This window comes from Oncorhynchus tshawytscha, linkage group LG11, assembly GCF_018296145.1.
Source record: "Oncorhynchus tshawytscha isolate Ot180627B linkage group LG11, Otsh_v2.0, whole genome shotgun sequence".
NCBI classification, from domain to species: Eukaryota; Metazoa; Chordata; class Actinopteri; order Salmoniformes; family Salmonidae; genus Oncorhynchus; species Oncorhynchus tshawytscha.
In genome coordinates this window covers 34,258,097-34,277,531 of record NC_056439.1, presented here as the reverse complement: position 1 = coordinate 34,277,531, position 19,435 = coordinate 34,258,097, and the positions used below count along the sequence as shown (strand labels likewise).

The following is a 19,435-nucleotide window of genomic DNA, read 5'->3' as shown; positions in this document are numbered from 1 at the left end:
ATACATTATATACCAACTTCTAGATATGTAGACGTGTTCTGTATAGGATAGTAGAAATATGAAACATCTAGACATATGTGGGTTTTGTCCAGGGATTAATCTTGATAATGTCCTGTTTTGATTGAAGCTACATGATGTCGAATGGTTACAAGCCAACACCACTGGAGCTGTCTGACGTGAAAGTGACCCCAGGTCAGGAGCTCCTGGTGGAGAAACTGGCGGAGAACGCCCACAACGTGTGGGCCAAGGACAGGATCAAACAGGGTTGGACCTACGGCATTCAGCAGGTAAAGCACACAGTCATCTGTGTTAAGTCTTTGTGAAAGGACTGCAGGTTCATACTATCCCAGCTCATACAGTACCACACAAAGGTTTTATAACAACTGACAAAACAATGACCCTCTCTCTATGCAAGCCACAACAAATGGGAAATGGGACACAACCTCCACCACCTCCTGCAGAGTGAGGAATGATGCTGAAAGGATTCACAGAGTTTAGAGTCATAGTAATAACATCAAACACTCAATGACCCTTAGGGATTGGCAGTGCAGTCGTAACAAGCATTGGCCTAGAGCGGGTCCCTGGAGTGGTGTGTGTGTGTGTGTGTGTGTGTGTGTGTGTGTGTGTGTGTGTGTGAATCTAACTGTGCCTGTCTTTTCTCAATGCAGGATGTGAAGAGTAAGAGGAACCCTCGCCTGGTGCCATATTCTTTATTAGACGAGCGCACTAAGAAGTCCAACAGGGACAGCCTCCGCGAGGCCATCCGCACTCTGATTGGATACGGGTACAACATCGAACCTCCCGACCAGGATGGCGGTAAGTTATCATTACCACACAAACCCATGCTGACATCCATGTTTAGGATGTATAGAACAGTAGAAGACTTCCTGTGTTGATACTGTGGCTGTCCTCCCACCCAGCAGGCCACGTGGTGGAGAGACTGAGCATTGACAAAATACGCTTCTTCCGCGTGGAGAGAACGTATGCGGTGCTGACAGGGAAGTGGTACTTTGAGTTTGAGGCTGTGACAGGAGGTGACATGCGTGTGGGTTGGGCCAGACCTGGATGTAAGCCGGATGTAGAGCTGGGTACTGATGAGCTGGCTTTCGTCTTTGATGGATACAAGGTGAACCCTCCCTTCTTCTTCCTACATCATTGAACATCATGTACTCATAGAGTGAATGTTTAACTTTGTGTTAATGCTAGCTGATGATAGGATACACTGTAGAATAGATTTTTTGTTGGTCCTATAATTTAAGATTGAGTAAGATTGCAAAGATTAGCCTGACTGTGTGTGTGTGTTTTCATCTTCAGGGTCACCGTCTGAACATGGGCAGCCGTTTCTTTGGGCGTTGTTGGCAGGCGGGGGATGTGGTGGGCTGCATGATCAACATGGAGGACAAGTCTATGATTTTCACCCTCAATGGAGAGATCCTCATCACCAACAAGGGCTCCGAGCTCTGCTTCGCCGACTTCGAGACGGAGGACGGTAAGTGTGTGAGACTGAAGATGGTGGGCATGTAAAACAACCAGCAGTGTGTGAGACTGAAGATGGTGAGTACTGTATGTAAAACAGCCAGCAGTGTGTGAGACTGAAGATGGTGAGTATGTAAAACAGCCAGCAGTGTGTGTGTGAGACAGAGGATGAAGAGTGTGTGTCACGGACCTCTCTAAGCTCTGCTCCCTCTCTTATGTCTCTGTGCCGCCGGATCACTGACAGACATGCTGACAAGTTAACCTAAAACCATCATGCTGAGAAAATGAGTGCAAAATCAGTGCCTCCCCATTATGAAATGACCTGTATATAAGGTGACACTTCTAAATTGACTTGGATAGATTTGACCCTCCCCCAGCTGTGTGTGTGACAGGTGCTCTCTCTCTCTCTCTCACCCCTCTCTCTACCCTCTCTTTCTCTCCCCTCTCCCTTCTCCCCCTTCTCGCTCTCTCTCCCTCTCCCCCCTTCTCTCTCTCTCTTTCTCTCCCTCCTCTCTCTCTGTCTCTGTCTCCCAGGTTTTATCCCAGTATGTAGTCTGGGCCTGTCCCAGGTGGGTCGTATGAACCTGGGGAAGGATGCCAGTACCTTTAAGTACTACACCATGTGTGGTCTCCAGGAGGGCTTCGAACCCTTTGCCGTCAACATGAACCGTGAGGTCACCATGTGGTTCAGCAAACGCCTCCCCACCTTTTTCAATGTGCCAAAGAACAACAACCACATAATGGTAAGACAGACAATAATATCTTTTAGAAAATCAATATGGTAATATACAGTTGAAGTCGGAGGTTTACATACACCTTAGCCAACTAGATTTAAACTCAGTTTTTCACAAGTCCTGACATTTATTCAGAGTAAAAATTCCCTGTCTTAGGCCAGTTAGGATCCCCACTTTATTTTAAGAATGTGAAATGTCAGAATAATAGTAGAGAATGATTTATTTCAGCTTTTATTTATTTCATCGCATTCCCAGTGGGTCAGAAGTTTACATACACTCAATTAGTATTTGGTAGTATTGCCTTTAAATTGTTTAACTTGGGTCAAACGTGTTGGGTAGCCTTCCACAAGCTTCCCACAATAAGTTGGGTGAATTTGGGCCCAATCATCCTGACAGAGCTGGTGTAACTGAGTCAGGTTTGTAGGCCTCCTTGCTCTCACACATTTTTTCAGTTCTGCCCACAAATTTTCCATAGGATTGAGGACAGGGCTTTTTGATGGCCACTCCAATACCTTGACTTTGTTGTCCTTAAGCTATTTTGCCACAACTTTGGAAGTATGCTTGGGGTCATTGTCCATTTGGAAGACCCATTTGGAGGAAAAGGGGAGGCTTGCAAGCCAAAGAACACCATCCCAACCGTGAAGCACGGGGGTGGCAGCATCATGATGTGGGGGTGCTTTGCTGCAGGAGGGACTGGTGCACTTCACAAAATAGATGGCATCATGTGTAAGGAAAATGATGTGGATATATTGAAGCAACATCTCAAGACATCAGTCAGGAACTTAAAGCTTAAGTCTATTAAATCTATTTTGTGAAGTGCACCAGTCCCTCCTGCAGCAAAGCACCCCCACATCATGATGCTGCCACCCCCGTGCTTCACAGTTGGGATGGTGTTCTTTGGCTTGCAAGCCTAGGAAGGAACACACAGAATATCCCCTTTTTCCTCCAAACATAACGATGGTCATTATGGCCAAACATTTTGCATTGCTGATTCAACTTGTTAGCCAGGGTTCGTGAAGATAACCAAGAATTTACAACTTTCAGATGAGACTGAATTAAGGTGACGATTAATATTGACTGCTATTGATGTAAAATATTACTAGGTCTTTAAGAGTTTATTCGGAAGATAACAGCTCTATAAATATTATTTTGTGGTGCCCCGACTCTCTAGTTAATTATATTTACATGATTAGCTCAATCAGGTAATATTAATTACGGAGAAATTATTTTATAGAATAGCATGTCATATCACTTAATCCGGCATAGCCAAAGACACGACAATGGCTTCTTCCTTGCTGAGCGGCCTTTCAGGTTATGTTGATATAGGACTCGTTTTACTTGGATATAGATACTTTTGTACCTGTTTACTCCAGCATCTTCACAAGGTCCTTTGCTGTTGTTCTGGGACTGATTTGCACTTTTTGCACCAAAGTACGTTCATCTCTAGGAGACAGAACGCGTCTCCTTCCTGAGCGGTATGACGGCTGCGTGGTCCCATGGTGTTTATACTTGCATACTATTGTTTGTACAGATGAACGTGGTACCTTCAGGTGTTTGGAAATTGCTCCCAAGGATGAACCAGACTTGTAGAGGTCACGGCTGATTTCTTTTGATTTTCCCATGATGTCAAGCAAAGAGGCACTGAGTTTGAAGGTAGGCCTTGAAATACATCCACACCTCCAATTGACTCAAATGATGTAAATTAGCTTATCAGAAGCTTCTAAAGCCATGACATCATTTTCTGGAATTTTCTAAGCTGTTTAAAGGCGCAGTCAATTTAGTGTACGTAAACTTCTGACCCACTGGAATTGTGATACTGTGAATTATAAGTGAAATAATCTGTCAGTAAACAGTTATTGGAAAAATGACTGTCATGCACAAAGTAGATGTCCTAACCAACTTGCCATAACTATAGTTTGTTAACAAGAAATCTGTGGAGTTTTATTGACTCCAACCTAAGTGTATGTAAACTTCTGACTTCAACTGTACATATATGTAGAGGTCCACAGAAGGTGAAGATAATAGGCTATTTCACTATATTGTTTAGAATGAGTAAATTAACTGGCAAAAAAATGTATCTATGCCAGGTGACCAGAATAGATGGCACCATCGACAGCCCTCCCTGTCTGAAGGTGAGTCACAGGACGTTTGGGACACAGAACAGTAATGGTGACATGGTATACTGTCGTCTGAGCATGCCCGTGGAGTTCCACACCTTCTTCAAGACCAGCCCTGTCATGGACATGAACGGAGTGCACGAAGAGCACGAGTCCCTCAAACTCAAACACAGGTCAGACCTCTGAAGACATTCACTGTTGTACAACACAAACACAACCTCTAAAAGCACGTTATCTTCTCACATTTGAAATGTTTCTTCAACGCTCATGTTTTCCTCGTAGACATCCACTGAAGTCCATGAGACACAGTCATGACGGAATAAGAGGAACAGATTACAGCAACATCACCACGGTATGAAGTGGATGATAAACAGCTACTGATGGTGCTTGGTATAATGTCACCATTATAGACTTCAGGTGTTGTAGATCAAGCTAACCTGCCACCATGTTGTCTTGCAGTACTACTACTCTGTCAGGGTATTCGCTGGTCAGGATCCATCCTGCGTGTGGGTGGGCTGGGTCACCCCAGACTACCATTACTATAGCAACCACTTCAACCTCAGTAAGAACCGGACGGTGACAGTTACCCTTGGAGACGAGCGTGGGCGGGTCCACGAGAGGTAGGCATGTTATTAAGGAAACCGTAATGAACAGTAATGATCAGTGCTAATCAAATACCCATCTCTCTCTTCTTTTCTTCCCCTCTTCCTCCCTCACCATTCCCCAGTGTGAGGAGGAGTAACTGCTACATGGTGTGGGGAGGGGATGCCACCAGCTCAGGCCACTCGTCCAGTCGCAGTAATGTGGACCTGGAGATAGGCTGCCTCATTGACCTGGCCACTGGCCTGGTGACCTTCACTGTCAACGGCAAGGAGCTGGCCACCTCCTACCAGGTACTGCATTGCCAACTACCTGGACTGTCTCTGTACAGTCTCTCTCCTATCACACTTTATCGCTTCAGACTCCTTTCTGCTGCTATCAACCCAACACGATCTGTTCCATCATGCAGTCTGCATCTTATCAGACCTGCATCATCTCTAGAAACATATCATTATGTCCTGGTCTCTTCATTACTCATTGTAATAGTCACTTAGTCCTCCTGCCTCGGGCTCAGAAGTAGGGTTGGGCTGTCTGTCCTACCTGCCAGCTCTTAACCCAGCGTCTGGCTGTCTCTGTATGTACTTTCAAAACAGAAAAAAATCTCCCCTTTGTAGGGCATGATCTTCTTCATTCCTCCCGTCGCAGAAACACGGTGAGCTTTTAAACTGTTCTGAGTCATCCTGCCAGCCTCTTCCCTAGTCTCTTTCAGCAACGCCTGACCTGACACCAACGTACATAGGCACACACACACACACACACACACACACACACACACACATACTCACACAAACACACACACACTAAGTCAGATAGCTACAGAACATCATGCACTTTCACTTCCTGCTGCTCTCTAAGTCACCCTCTATTACTGCGCCTTTTCTGTCTGCAAACGTCTTACGTTAATGCTGTGCTGTTTCTTCTCCAGGTGGAACCCAACACAAAGCTGTTTCCTGCTGTGTTTGTGCGACCCACCAGCCCCAATCTCTTCCAGTTTGAGCTGGCCAAGATAAAGGTAGAGTAACTCGATTCCAATCACTACTTTCCTGACCTAAAGTGTGTTCAATTTTTCCCCGGTTCTACTGGTATACAATCGACTGTGCGGACCACAACGTCGCTCTGTGTGACCTCTGACCTCTACAGAACACCATGCCTCTGTCGGCGGCCATCTTTAAGAGTGAGCATAAGAACCCAGTGCCTCAGTGCCCTCCGAGGCTAGACGTCCAGACCATCAACTCAGTGCTGTGGAGCCGCATGCCCAACACCTTCCTAAAGGTGGAGACAGCCAGGGTCAGTGAGAGACACGGCTGGGTGGTGCAGTGTCTGGAGCCCCTCCAGATGCTGGCTGTGCACATACCTGAGGAGAACAGGTAGACATTTACATGTGCTTATACATACTGTACACACATACGCACAGGCAGCACACACACCCTGCTTGAGGACATAAGCGCTCCTGTATACTGCCATTCTCTGTTTGAACATTGTACTGAACCCCATTGACCTCCCCCAGGTGTGTTGACATCATGGAGCTGTCTGAGCAGGAGGACCTGAGGATGTTCCACTACCACACCCTGAAGCTCTACTGTGCCCTGTGTGCACTGGGCAATACCCGTGTAGCACACGCCCTCTGCAGCCACCTAGACCAATCCCAGCTGCTCTACACCATCGACAACCAGTACCTGTCGGGCATGCTGCGTGAGGGCTTCTACAACGTCCTGATCAGTGTTCATCTGGAGACGGCCAAGGAGGCCCGCCTCATGATGAACAACGAGTTCATCATCCCTGTCACTGCCGAGACTCGCAGCATCCGCCTGTTCTCCGATGCCACCAAGCACCACTCTCCTCCCGGCGTGGGCCTCAGCACCTCCCTGAAGCCCCGGCTCAACTTCTACCCTCCCTGTTTCATCAGCACCAAGAGGGAGCAGCAGCTGTACAGCCCCCAAATTCCCCTGGATGCCCTGAAGGAGAAGGCCATCACCATGCTGACCGAGGCCGTACAGGGCGGTGGGCATCACATCAGAGACCCTGTAGGGGGCAGCGTGGAGTACCAGTTTGTGCCCATCCTGAGGCTGATTGGCACGCTGCTCACCATGGGCGTGCTGGGCAGTCAGGACGTTCATAAGATCCTGCTGCTTATCGACCCCAACGTGTTCGCGGAGCATCACGAGGAGGCGGCCACCGCGGTGACGGAGGCCACGGAGAAGGAGGGACTGACAGGTGCCGAGGAGAAGGTGGTGGAGGCCGGGGAGGAGGAGGCTGCCAAAGAGGCCAAGCAGCCAATCAAAGGTCTGCTGGAGAAGAGGCTGCCTGAGCCAGTCAAACGACAGGTAACATGGTCACTGAGACAGAGTCCCTGCTTCAGCTAGTCTTTCAATCACATGCTCTGCAAAATGCACTGACATTTATAGTCCGTTCCAAAGTCACTTAACCATGTAATGTCTCTGTATCAATGATTTCTCTTCTCATGAGTCCACTCAGATACAGTATGTGTCATTAGATGCAGCGGTCTAAGGCACTGCATCTCAGTGCTAGAGGCGTCAATACAGACCCTGGTTCGATTTCAGGCTGTATCACAACATAGGGCGGCACACAATTGGCCCAGCGTCGTCCCTGTTAGGGTTTGGCCGGGGTAGGCTGTCATTGAAAATGAGAATTTGTTCTTAACTGACTTGCCTCGGTAAATAAAGGTTAAATAAAAAATTTAAATGAATTTCTGTGTGTCCAAATCCCAGCTGATGTTAAATGTGGAGGCTGACAGATTGTCTCTATGTGTTTTTCTCTCTCGTAGATGTGTGAGCTGCTTCACTACTTCTGTGACTGTGAGCTGAAGCATCGCATCGAGGCCATCGTGTCCTTCTCAGACAGCTTTGTCTCCAAGCTGCAGTACAACCAGAAGTTCAGGTACAACGAGCTGATGCTGGCCCTCAACATGTCTGCTGCCATCACCGCCAAGAAGACCAAGGAGTTCCGCTCCCCTCCCCAAGAACAGGTACACACTGAAATAGAAATAACCTAGGATGGCCTCCTAGTTAAAGATGTAGGAAATGGTGAGTTTATCATCTCTCTCCTGTAGAGTCATGAGAAAGTCACAGGCAAGCAGTTTTATTCACAGACTTTCGGACGTGGCCGTAACTCTGTAATTGAGTTAGGCTTTTTGAAATGCTGCCCACTTCATGAGGACTGGGATGACTGCAGACATCTGTGCGTGTTAACCTTGTTACACGAGTATTAGATAGAAGTGTTTGCACATTAACACAGGACAGGCTGCTGCTCCTAAGCGAGTGTGCGCACACATACACACTGTAACAAGGGCACATTGTTCTCATAAACCTCAAAGTGATCCTCTGGCCGCCTCTCCACTCTAAACTAAAAAGAGAGTATTTGGGGGGAGTTGTGGGAGTGTTCAGTCATTTTTCCACATTCATGGGTAATTGATTTCTTCCTTTTCCTTAAATTCCCTTTGGTTTTGTGTCATTGGGTTCTTTCATTTGTGGAGAGCACAGCTGGCCCGGAGTGACTGAGTGAGGCTTAGTGACCGGCTCTATAACAGTCTAACAGCTCCCCAAAGATCTTTAATTTGTGCATGTCCCTTCGCTGCCCAGCCTCAAGGCTGTGGGAATCCATCCCTGTCTGCTGTGTCATTGTCACTTCAGGTTTACCAGGGCTCTTTACGACCCGCCCCCCCGGCCCTGCCAGACAGGAGGGAAGAACACCCTCATCTCATCCACAGTATGTCAGGGTCACAGGTCCCTGCTCACTTCAGCACATTTCACAAACTATAATGACTTTTTACCTGGCTCCTTCAACTTCTCCTACTGCACACAAGCTTTGCTATTTTCTCTGAACTATTTATGTATAAAGTGTGTAGGGCCATTGTGTAGCACAGTCATGTGGTCTAAATGACAGTCTATGTCTGTTTCAGATTAACATGCTGTTGAACTTCAGTACGGGGGAGGACTGCCCGTGTCCAGAGGACATTCAGGAGGAGCTCTATGCCTTCCACAACGAGCTGCGGCTGCACTGTGGTAAAAAACACCATCAGGTTTTATATGACCAGTCTGGAGATGGAGATTATGACCTGCCGTCTGACTAGGATTAAAAATGAATGTCAGCATCAAATGGTCTGTGGCGGAAAATGATACTGTAGAGATGAGCTGTGGAATTCATCGAAAACAAAAATGCCGGCATTGGAGATGTACTTTACTTACAGCAAAGGGGACACAATGTTTGTCCAAATAGGACTGGATAAAACACACACAACAAGAGTCAACATAATAGCATTTTTACTTGACAAACGGTGTAATATAGCTTGCTCTCATCCTGTATCCTTGTAAATATCTGTGTATTGTCTGAGCTCCCCAGGTTGGTTTGAAGTACAGGGTGATGTTGTATTAGAGCTTCCGGTGTGTTTCTCGGCAGAATGGAAGGCTTCTCTATCTCTGCAGATGTCTTATAGTTCACTGCCTCTCCAGATTGCTCTGACGTCTGAATGTTTTGCTAAATAATTAAAGGCTTGGTCCTGGGGGGGGGTTACTCTACCAATGTAATGTCTTCTACAGTCACACTGCACTACTCTGACACAATGCAGCACTGTAGAATGGAGACTGCAGGGAAATAAAAAGGAAGGACACAGAGGGGAAAAATAATGCTAGCAAAAGAAAACCTGTAATACACCTGAAATATGGCGCTAGATTGACCGCTAGGAAGCAACATTTGTCCAGGAGTGGGATATTGGTTTCATCTCTGTGCCGTGTGCTTGTGTAGGAATCCCTATGGAGGAAGAGGAAGATGACCAGGACACGTCTATTAAAGGTCGTCTGCTGGCCCTGGTCTACAAGGTCAAAGGTCAACCTCTGAAGACTGAAGAGGAGCCCACAGAGCAGGAACAACAAGCCCCGTGTAAGACTATTACTTCTACAACTATGTCAGAGCCAGCAATAACATGACCTGGTGACTGTGGAATCCACCTCATTCCCGTAGTCCCTGAAGATAATACAGTCTCTCAGTAATAACACACGTTTCCTAATAGACTCTTTGTTGGAGGTTATCCTATTTTTCTCCTGAACAAGCCACTGTTTACTCTCTCTGGCTAACATAGGTGGATGGGGAAATTGAAAGGAGCCGTGTAGCAGCTGAATAGTGATGCTGGCATACAAGCCCTGTTCCATTTGTCTGGCATGTAGCACAGACACCCAGTTGCAGCCATTTCCATTTCAATGTCTTTTTCAATGTTATTATGGTAATGTGGAGCCGGTAGAGGATTGGCTGCTCTGCCTGGCAGTGAGGGGCATCTTCACTCAGTCCTCCTTCTCTTCTGCAGAGAGAGAGGAGAAAAACACTGCACTGAGATAACTCAGGCTTCTTCATCCTGATCTTACACACATACACGCACACACACAGGCACACACAAATATACACAAATGTAGAGCTCTGTACCAGTATGGAAATTGTCTGACATTCTTCAAGTACAATGCAATATCAGAGGCTACTAATTAATTCACTGATTGCCATTAATCACTTCCCTCCCTCCCTGTCCTTCAGAACAGACCACTGTCACAACACTGTTTTACCATAGCAGAATCCTTCCCTCCCTGTCCTTCAGGACAGACCACTGTCACAACACTGTTTTACCATAGCAGAATCCTTCCCTCCCTGTCCTTCAGGACAGACCACTGTCACAACACTGTTTCACCATAGCAGAATCCTTCCCTCCCTGTCCTTCAGGACAGACCACTGTCACAACACTGTTTCACCATAGCAGAATCCTTCATATTTTCGGGACAGTTCTATTGAAACCTTTTATGGCGTTTAATTATAATTTTACTCCCCTGTAAGACAATAAAGCAATCAATAAAATGAAAGCCCTATCTTGAGTTTAGAAGCCTCTCTGTATCCAGCACAGGAGGTTGGTGTCACGTTAATTAGGGAGGATGGGCTCATGGTAATGGCTGGAATGGAATAAGTGGAATGGTATCAAATACATCAAACATGTGGTTGATACCATTCCATTCACTCCGTTCTCCTGTGGTATGTATCCAGGATGGGCTACACTTGTAGTTGAGATCAGTACATTTCATTCAAAACATGTTTGCACTTTTCCTGACCCCAAACCAATATGGGTACACCTCACTGCCTATAATAATAGTGCTGCTGGCAAGGACAAGTGCCCAATTTGCGGCAGGTAAATTTGGTCTGGAATATGCAACAGTGAATGCAGACAGTGAAAGGCAATCTGTCCCCAGACCGTTAGACTGGCCCTGATGTGGACCATATGAGACTCTCCACTATTGATCTCACAAGAGAGAGGACATGAATATAGAGGTTGTGTGTTTCCACTTAAACACTTGTTTGGATATTTTTTTGCCCGTGTTCTCAGTTTTTTTTTCAGACATGATTTATTCTAACTGTGCTGGGTTCAGAGTTCCTACTGGGTTCAGACTGGGTTCAGGGTTCCTACTGGGTTCAGACTGGGTTCAGGGTTCCTACTGGGTTCAGACTGGGTTCAGGGTTCCTACTGGGTTCAGACTGGGTTCAGGGTTCCTACTGGGTTCAGACTGGGTTCAGGGTTCCTACTGGGTTCAGACTGGCTTCAGGGTTCGTACTTCTATGACCTCTGAATAGGAGTGTGGAGGACAAGATGCTGAAGAGTGAATAAAGGAACGGGTGCACTGCAGTGATTGGATGCCACTTCAGTGACCACACTCTCTCTTCCATCCTGATAGAACTTCCAGAATGCCCAGAGGTGTTGTTTTGGAGAAGTCCGACTAATCATCTCCTACACCCCCCTCCCCTCCCCTTACCCACCTAATTCAGCAGTGACCAAAGCTCTCCTGTGCAGCCCCCCTGTCCTCATCGCTGAGGGGTCCAATTACATTTAGCCAGGCGTTTTATGGGCCCTCTGCAGCCCCTGTCCCTACACCTGTTTCTCTCCCTCAGGTACTGTAGCACCTCAGCAATGCAAGCCCCTCTAATTGGTATGCTCCCGGTCAATGGGGGCACATAAAGCTGTGGTGTGATCTGTGGTGTGAGCTGTAGTGATGATTGACAACCCAGTGTTGAGAGTTTTACTCTGTGGAGTACAAGACAATCAACCAACCAGCAGAAACAGACCTAAAAACACAGCCTCCTGATTGCTCTGCTTGAAAACAACTATTATTGATTGCATGCAAATTGTCCCTTCCCCACTGCTCTGAATTGGTTACTGTTCTCCCTTTGGCGAGGCTACCTAAGCTTGGAAGACACACACACATCACACACCACCGCTACAAACTGCCTTCCACCGCCACAGGCCTATTGATCTGATTTTAATGAAGCCTTAAGGGTTCCCTTCATATGAGCTGTCTAAACAATGACTCAGTTGACCGGAAGAGACAGCAGGATATGGTACAGTACTATTAATACCTCTTATTCTCCCAGTGAGTCACTTTTTTACATAATAGAGCTTTGATTGTGCCCCACCGTGAATATACTATTGCCTTTTCATGAATGAACTAGCAACAGTGTTTTCTTGACAAATCACGGAAAACAATGACATTGCTCATATAATTCATTACCTCTTCTTTTGAGAAGAGACTTGTTGCTATGTGTGATACACAGACAGAGTTCTGCTTTCAGCAGACTGGAGCCTTGTGAAGGCAAGAAGAAAGTGAGAGAGACAGCGGCTTCTAATTCCAGGTCTTATCATGTTCTAAATTGAGTCTTTCAATTACTTTTCTTTCATCACTCTTGCATGGTGACAAGTAGGATCAGCTGGTCAATTCTCTTTAACAGCAGTGATGGGGCTTTGTGACCAGGGCTGCTACTGAAGGGTCTGAAGAACCCTGCTCTGTCTCTCACTCACTTTTCAAAGACGTCTAGAGAGGGTCATTCTCTGTTCTGTTCTGTGTACATAATGACATCCAGGCACGTTGCCATCAATATGTATACCTACAAGCAATGTTCCCTAAAAATTAATTCAGCACTGAGGAAATTTCAGATCTTCTGTGCAACTTCCAGCGCACGTTTACTGTGAACTCTGAGGCTGTACCCGCTTTAAGTTACAGTTTTAACAGTGTCCTTGTAGGCTAATACATTATCAACGCATATTGGCTTTGCTTGAATTGCCATGTCAATGCATTGTTGTTTGGGCCATTTTTTTATATTATATTTCAAAGTTTGAGGTAGGCTTTATGATCACGCCGGTAATAGATCCATTGTTGTATTACTTGTGAAGCACAGCTGAGTGAGCATACATTTAAATCATTTGCTTTTTATGAGTATTTTTCTGGGTTGATGGTGCCTGTATCTGATGGTCTGTCTCAGCGGAGGGAGAGAGCAGCAGACTGATGGTCCGCCTCTCAACATCCCTACGCTCTCCGTTTCCTCCACTGACACTGACCAAAAAGGGACACGGCAAAACTCAAGTCGGACCGCATTATGTCTGCCTCATGCACAAATTCATGTTGTTACTCCTACGAACAGAGGAAGTGAAATGTTCCTCGATTTTAAAAAAGACCCAAGCCGCTAATAATAACAACAACACAAGCCTACGGATACACTTTCCTACTCATTCACTGAGTACTGAGTAGAAATAGGAAGAAGGCACATTTTATGGCTTATAAAAGTGTTGAGTAAGTGTTGGCATAGGGCTGAGCGAGAACTTAAACATGAACTCACTCATACAGTGGGGCAAAAAAATATTTAGTCAGCCACCAATTGTACAAGTTCTCCCACTTAAAAAGATGAGAGAGGCCTGTCATTTTCATCATAGGTACACTTCAACTATGACAGACAAAATTAGAAAAAAAATCCAGAAAATCACATTGTAGGATTTTTTATGAATTTATTTGCAAATTATGGTGGAAAATAAGTATTTGATCAATAACAAAGGTTTATCTCAATACTTTGTTATATACCCTTTGTTGGCAATGACAGAGGTCAAACGTTTTCTGTAAGTCTTCACAAGGTTTTCACACACTTTTGCTGGTATTTTGGCCCATTCCTCCATGCAGATCTCCTCTAGAGCAGTGATGTTTTGGGGCTGTTGTTGGGCAACACGGACATTCAACTCCCTCCAAAGATTTTCTATGGGGTTGAGATCTGGAGACTGGCTAGGCCACTCCAGGACCTTGAAATGCTTCTTACGAAGCCACTCCTTCGATGCCCGGGCGGTGTGTTTGGGATCATTGTCATGCTGAAAGACCCAGCCACGTTTCATCTTCAATGCCCTTGCTGATGGAAGGAGGTTTTCATTCAAAATCTCATGATACATGGCCCCATTAATTCTGTCCTTTACACGGATCAGTCATCCTGGTCCCTTTGCAGAAAAACAGCCCCAAAGCATGATGTTTCCACCCCCATGCTTCACAGTAGGTATGGTGTTCTTAGGATGCAACTCAGCATTCTTTGTCCTCCAAATACGACGAGTTGAGTTTTTACCAAAAAGTTCTATTTTGGTTTCATCTGACCACATGACATTCTCCCAATCTTCTTCTGGATCATCCAAAGGCTCTCTAGCAAACTTCAGACGGGCCTGGACATGTACTGGCTTAAGCAGGGGGACACGTCTGGCACTGCAGGATTTGAGTCCCTGGCGGCGTAGTGTGTTACTGATGGTAGGCTTTGTTACTTTGGTCCCAGCTCTCTGCAGGTCATTCACTAGGTCCCCCCGTGTGGTTCTTTTTGCCCACCGTTCTTGTGATCATTTTGACCCCACGGGGTGAGATCTTGCGTGGAGTCCCAGATCGAGGGAGATTATCAGTGGTCTTGTATGTCTTCCACTTCCTAATAATTGCTCCCACAGTTGATTTCTTCAAACCAAGCTGCTTACCTATTGCAGATTCAGTCTTCCCAGCCTGGTGCAGATCTACAATTTTGTTTCTGGTGTCCTTTGACAGCTCTTTGGTCTTGGCCATAGTGGAGTTTGGAGTGTGACTGTTTGAGGTTGTGGACAGGTGTCTTTTATACTGATAACAAGTTCAAACAGGTGCCATTAATACAGGTAATGAGTGGAGGACAGAGGAGCCTCTTTAAGAAGAAGTTACAGGTCTGTGAGAGCCAGAAATATTGCTTGTTTGTAGGTGACCAAATACTTATTTTCCTCCATAATTTGCAAATAAATTCATAAAAAATCCTACAGTGTGATTTTCTGGATTTCTTTCCCCTCATTTTGTCTGTCATAGTTGAAGTGTACCTATGATGAAAATGACAGGCCTCTCTCATATTTTTAAGTGGGAGAACTTGCACAATTGGTGGCTGACTAAATACTTTTTTGCCCCACTGTATAAACAGCAGCTCTTTAATGTATTCGTTGACAGTCTCTCTCTAGTCATGGTTTTAAAAGTTTTGAAATCTCACAGTATCAACTTTGCTGTACTGAACTTTTGTACCTGCTACGTTACTGCAGACACGGCCATCTGAGCCATCCGATTGGCCAGCGGTTGGCCTCTAGTGCACTTAATTTGCTCTCTGGAATGTCTTCAGTGTATCTTCATGAAATGGTTGACAATGGCAACAGTTGGCCTACCCGGCACACAGGGCAGCTGAATCAGGTGCACCTACAGCTTGAGACAAATAAAAAGAATAGGAACACAAGGCTTTATCATTGGGTTTTTACAGAAATGTTTGGCGATCGACTAGGAATGCATTGGAGATCAACCAGGCGATCGCGATGGACATCTTGGTGACCACTGTTCTAGAAAGTTGAGTGAAGTTCAATCTCGTGCTCTGTGGGCTGATATTTCTGCGCGGCAGTTCCGGGGAGGAGGTCTTGGGGAGGCAGTTTCGGGGAGGCAGTTTCTGGGAGGTGGTCTCAGGGAGGCAGTCTCGGGGAGGCAGTCTCGGGGAGGCAGTCTCGGGGAGGCAGTCTCGGGGAGGCAGTTTCTGGGAGGCAGTTTCTGGGAGGCAGTTTCTGGGAGGCAGTCCCGGGGAGGCAGTCTCGGGGCTACTGCACTTAGAGGAAGCATTGCCTACAAACCTCTTTGAAAAGGCTCACTTCCCACACACTAGTTCCATCTACTGTACTTCCGTAAACTGCTCTTGTTTTTACCACTACATATGCAGTACATATCCTAAACATGTAAAGAGGATGAGATAACAAGGTTGTGCTGTCTGTTCTCTAGCCAACCTGAAGGAATTGATCTCCCAGACCATGGTGAGCTGGGCTCAGGAGTGCCACGTCCAGGACCCCGAGCTGGTCAGAGTGATGTTCAGCCTGCTGAGGAGACAGTACGACAGCATTGGAGAGCTGCTCCGGGCCATGAGGAAGAGCTACACTATCAGTGCTGCCTCTATACAGGACACCATCAACCTGCTGGCCTCTCTGGGTCAGATCAGATCACTGCTGTCTGTACGCATGGGCAAGGAGGAGGAGAAACTCATGATCGACGGTCTGGGGTAGGTTACATGTCAGTGACACAGTCTACTGCTGGAACAGTCTGATAACCAGGGAGCTTTAAAGTACCAATGCTTAATTTAAGATACAATAATAATCTCAATCACTGTTCCAAGTATTATTTGACCTGTTCTGAGTATTCTGTGTTTTGTATTTCCATCCAGTGACATCATGAACAACAAGATATTCTACCAGCACCCCAACCTGATGCGTGTTCTAGGCATGCATGAGACGGTGATGGAGGTGATGGTCAACGTGCTGGGAGGAGGCAAGTCCCAGGTACAGTTCAGTACTGCTACGGATGATACAGGAGACTATGATGTATCACAGCATCCATGACAGTTGTTGATGAGAGATTCAACTAGCACTGTGTGGCTACTGGGTAGGCGTCAGATGCAGCATAACACAACACAATGGCCAATTACGGGGAATGACTTTAATAAACACACTTGAGAATAAATATTGGTTGTATACAGTATTTGAAAAACAGGTTTTCCAGAGCTCCAATGTGTATGTGCTACAAACCAAGGCAAGGGAGGCTGTACTGCATGTAGAAGGGAGGCTGAGCTGAGTGTGTGTTTGGGAAAGGAGGGGAGGGCAGTAATAAATGCACCACAGCAGGTGGTTATTCTCCCAGGCTGACGGCTCTCTACCATGACACTGGGGTATAGAGCCCGGCCTGGGGATGGAGGAAGGACAGAGGGGGGTCGACATGGAATGGCATGGCAGGCCTTTTTAGACATTCGTTAGTGAAGGGGATTTATAGCAACACGCCTTGAGGAAGCCAAATAGTCAGTAGACCCAACACAAGCCCAGAATAAAGTGATACTGTAACTGTACTCTCTCGTCTGTCTGCCTGCCTGTTTGTCTCTTTTTGATGATCACATGAGTTAAGCTTGTATTTATCTTTTAGGTCTTCTAGTTTCAACAGTTTAACTACTAGTAGTTTCAAGTTTTATCTACTAATAATATGCATAGCTGTCAGAATATCAGCTGAGTCTCAGTTTTATAGTGAGAATTGGACAGGTTGTGCCTCATCAACCCTAGTCTCTGTGTTTTCCTCTCAGGAGATAGCGTTCCCCAAGATGGTGGCCAGCTGCTGTCGCTTCCTGTGTTACTTCTGCAGGATCAGTCGTCAGAACCAAAAGGCCATGTTTGACCACCTCAGCTACCTTCTGGAGAACAGCAGCGTAGGCCTTGGTAGGTACACTGCTCCTGGTAGAGCTGGGCCTGGGGGTACACTGCTCCTGGTAGAGCTGGGCCTGCGGGTACACTGCTCCTGGTAGAACTGGGCCTTGGTAGGTACACTGCTCCCGGTAGAACTGGGCTTGGGGGTACACTGCTCCCGGTAGAACTGGGCCTGGGGGTACACTGCTCCCGGTAGAACTGGGCCTGGGGGTACACTGCTCCTGGTAGAACTGGGCCTGGGGGTACACTGCTCCTGGTAGAGCCGGGCCTGGGGGTACACTGCTCCTGGTAGAGCTGGGCCTGGGGGTACACTGCTCCCGGTAGATCTGGGCCTGGGGGTACACTGCTCCTGGTAGAGCTGGGCCTGGGGGTACACTGCTCCAGGTAGAACTGGGCCGGGTGGTACACTGCTCCTGGTAGAGCTGGGCCTGGGGGTACACTGCTCCCGGTAGAACTGGGCCGGGTGGTACACTGCTCCTGGTAGAGCTGGGCCTGGGGGTACACTGCTCCAGGTAGAACTGGGCCTGGGGGTACACTGCTCCAGGTAGAACTGGGCCGGGTGGTACACTGCTCCAGGTAGAACTGGGCCTGGGGGTACACTGCTCCCGGTAGAACTGGGCCTGGGGGTACACTGCTCCTGGTAGAGCTGGGGCTGGGTTACACTGCTCCTGGTAGAACTGGGCCTGGGGGTACACTGCTCCTGGTAGAACTGGGCCTGGGGGGGTACACTGCTCCTAGTAGAACTGGGGCTGGGGGTACACTGCTCCTGGTAGAACTGGGCCTGGGGGTACACTGCTCCTGGTAGAGCTGGGGCTGGGGTACACTGCTCCTGGTAGAACTGGGCCTGGGGGGGTACACTGCTCTCGGTAGAACTGGGCCTGGGGGTACACTGCTCCTGGTAGAGCTGGGCCGGGTGGTACACTGCTCCTGGTAGAGCTGGGCTTGGGGTACACTGCTCCTGGTAGAGCTGGGCTTGGGGTACACTGCTCCTGGTAGAGTTTGCTTGGGGTACACTGCTCCTGGTAGAGCTGGGGCTGGGGTACACTGCTCCTGGTAGAGCTGGGGCTGGGGGATACACTTGCTGGGGGTTGATGGAAATCACATTCTCAGTACCCTACACCCCTGAGTTGATGGAGAGTCTCTGACATAGGAAAATCACATGCTGTATCCAGCATCTCTTACTTCCTATTGGAACAACAGGCTTATAATGTAGTTACACTGGGTGTGGCGGCATCTCTGACGCTGTTCTCATTGTTATGGACAATAATCTCATTGGGGCCTCACGTTAGGTCCTTGAGCTGTGAGTCTGCATACATTAGACACACACCTGAGATGAGGTGTGTGTGTGTGTGCGTGTGGTTGGTTGGTCAGTTGGTCGTGAATTCATCAGGGAAGAGGGTGAGTCATCATACATTCTGTCAGGAGGGGTTGTGCCACAGTCACTCTTTGAACACTGTGCTGTGGCAGGGAGAAAGAGAGAGCGGTTCTCTCCTGGGCTATCTCTCTCTCTCTCTCTCTCTCTCTCTCTCTCTCTCTCTCACTCACTCACTCACTCACTCACTCACTCACTCACTCACTCACTCACTCACTCACTCACACACACACACACACACACACACAGAATTGTCCAAAGGCGAGGGACAACGTAGTCACTTACAGTATATTGGACAAAGTCTGAGTGTGATTTTAGCCTGAACCAATCATTTGCACATCTTTGAATGTTTATGAAAACAAAGATAGTGAAATATACTGCTGCTTTAATGAGCTTAAATAAACAATAGAAGGTATGAGTCATTACTGCCAATATGAGCTGAGCATTTTGGTTTAGCTCAGTATCACTCAGCTGTTGACAGATGAACAGTCTGACAGTCCAATCAGAGTCTGGTCCTGGTTCATCATGAGAGTGTAATGCTGCCACCTGCTGTTGGCTTTAGGTTACTCCCACAACTTCC

At 47.1% G+C, this 19,435-nt stretch overlaps 1 protein-coding gene across 1 annotated transcript in view; it reads left to right on the top strand.

Moving 5' to 3' along the window:
* The window catches only part of LOC112262170 (ryanodine receptor 3-like), a 157,697-nt gene that overhangs the window by 94,262 nt on the left and 44,000 nt on the right, over window positions 1–19,435 (top strand). Inside the window, exons 25-42 of the mRNA XM_042330038.1 lie at window positions 128–287; window positions 669–816; window positions 924–1,126; window positions 1,315–1,489; window positions 2,011–2,219; window positions 4,298–4,500; window positions 4,610–4,679; window positions 4,787–4,947; window positions 5,055–5,220; window positions 5,853–5,939; window positions 6,068–6,294; window positions 6,435–7,251; window positions 7,713–7,913; window positions 8,847–8,949; window positions 9,689–9,823; window positions 16,024–16,297; window positions 16,460–16,574; window positions 17,363–17,495. Coding sequence (XP_042185972.1) covers window positions 128–287; window positions 669–816; window positions 924–1,126; window positions 1,315–1,489; window positions 2,011–2,219; window positions 4,298–4,500; window positions 4,610–4,679; window positions 4,787–4,947; window positions 5,055–5,220; window positions 5,853–5,939; window positions 6,068–6,294; window positions 6,435–7,251; window positions 7,713–7,913; window positions 8,847–8,949; window positions 9,689–9,823; window positions 16,024–16,297; window positions 16,460–16,574; window positions 17,363–17,495 — 3,587 coding nt within the window. The remainder of the gene's footprint in view (window positions 1–127; window positions 288–668; window positions 817–923; window positions 1,127–1,314; window positions 1,490–2,010; window positions 2,220–4,297; window positions 4,501–4,609; window positions 4,680–4,786; window positions 4,948–5,054; window positions 5,221–5,852; window positions 5,940–6,067; window positions 6,295–6,434; window positions 7,252–7,712; window positions 7,914–8,846; window positions 8,950–9,688; window positions 9,824–16,023; window positions 16,298–16,459; window positions 16,575–17,362; window positions 17,496–19,435) is intronic.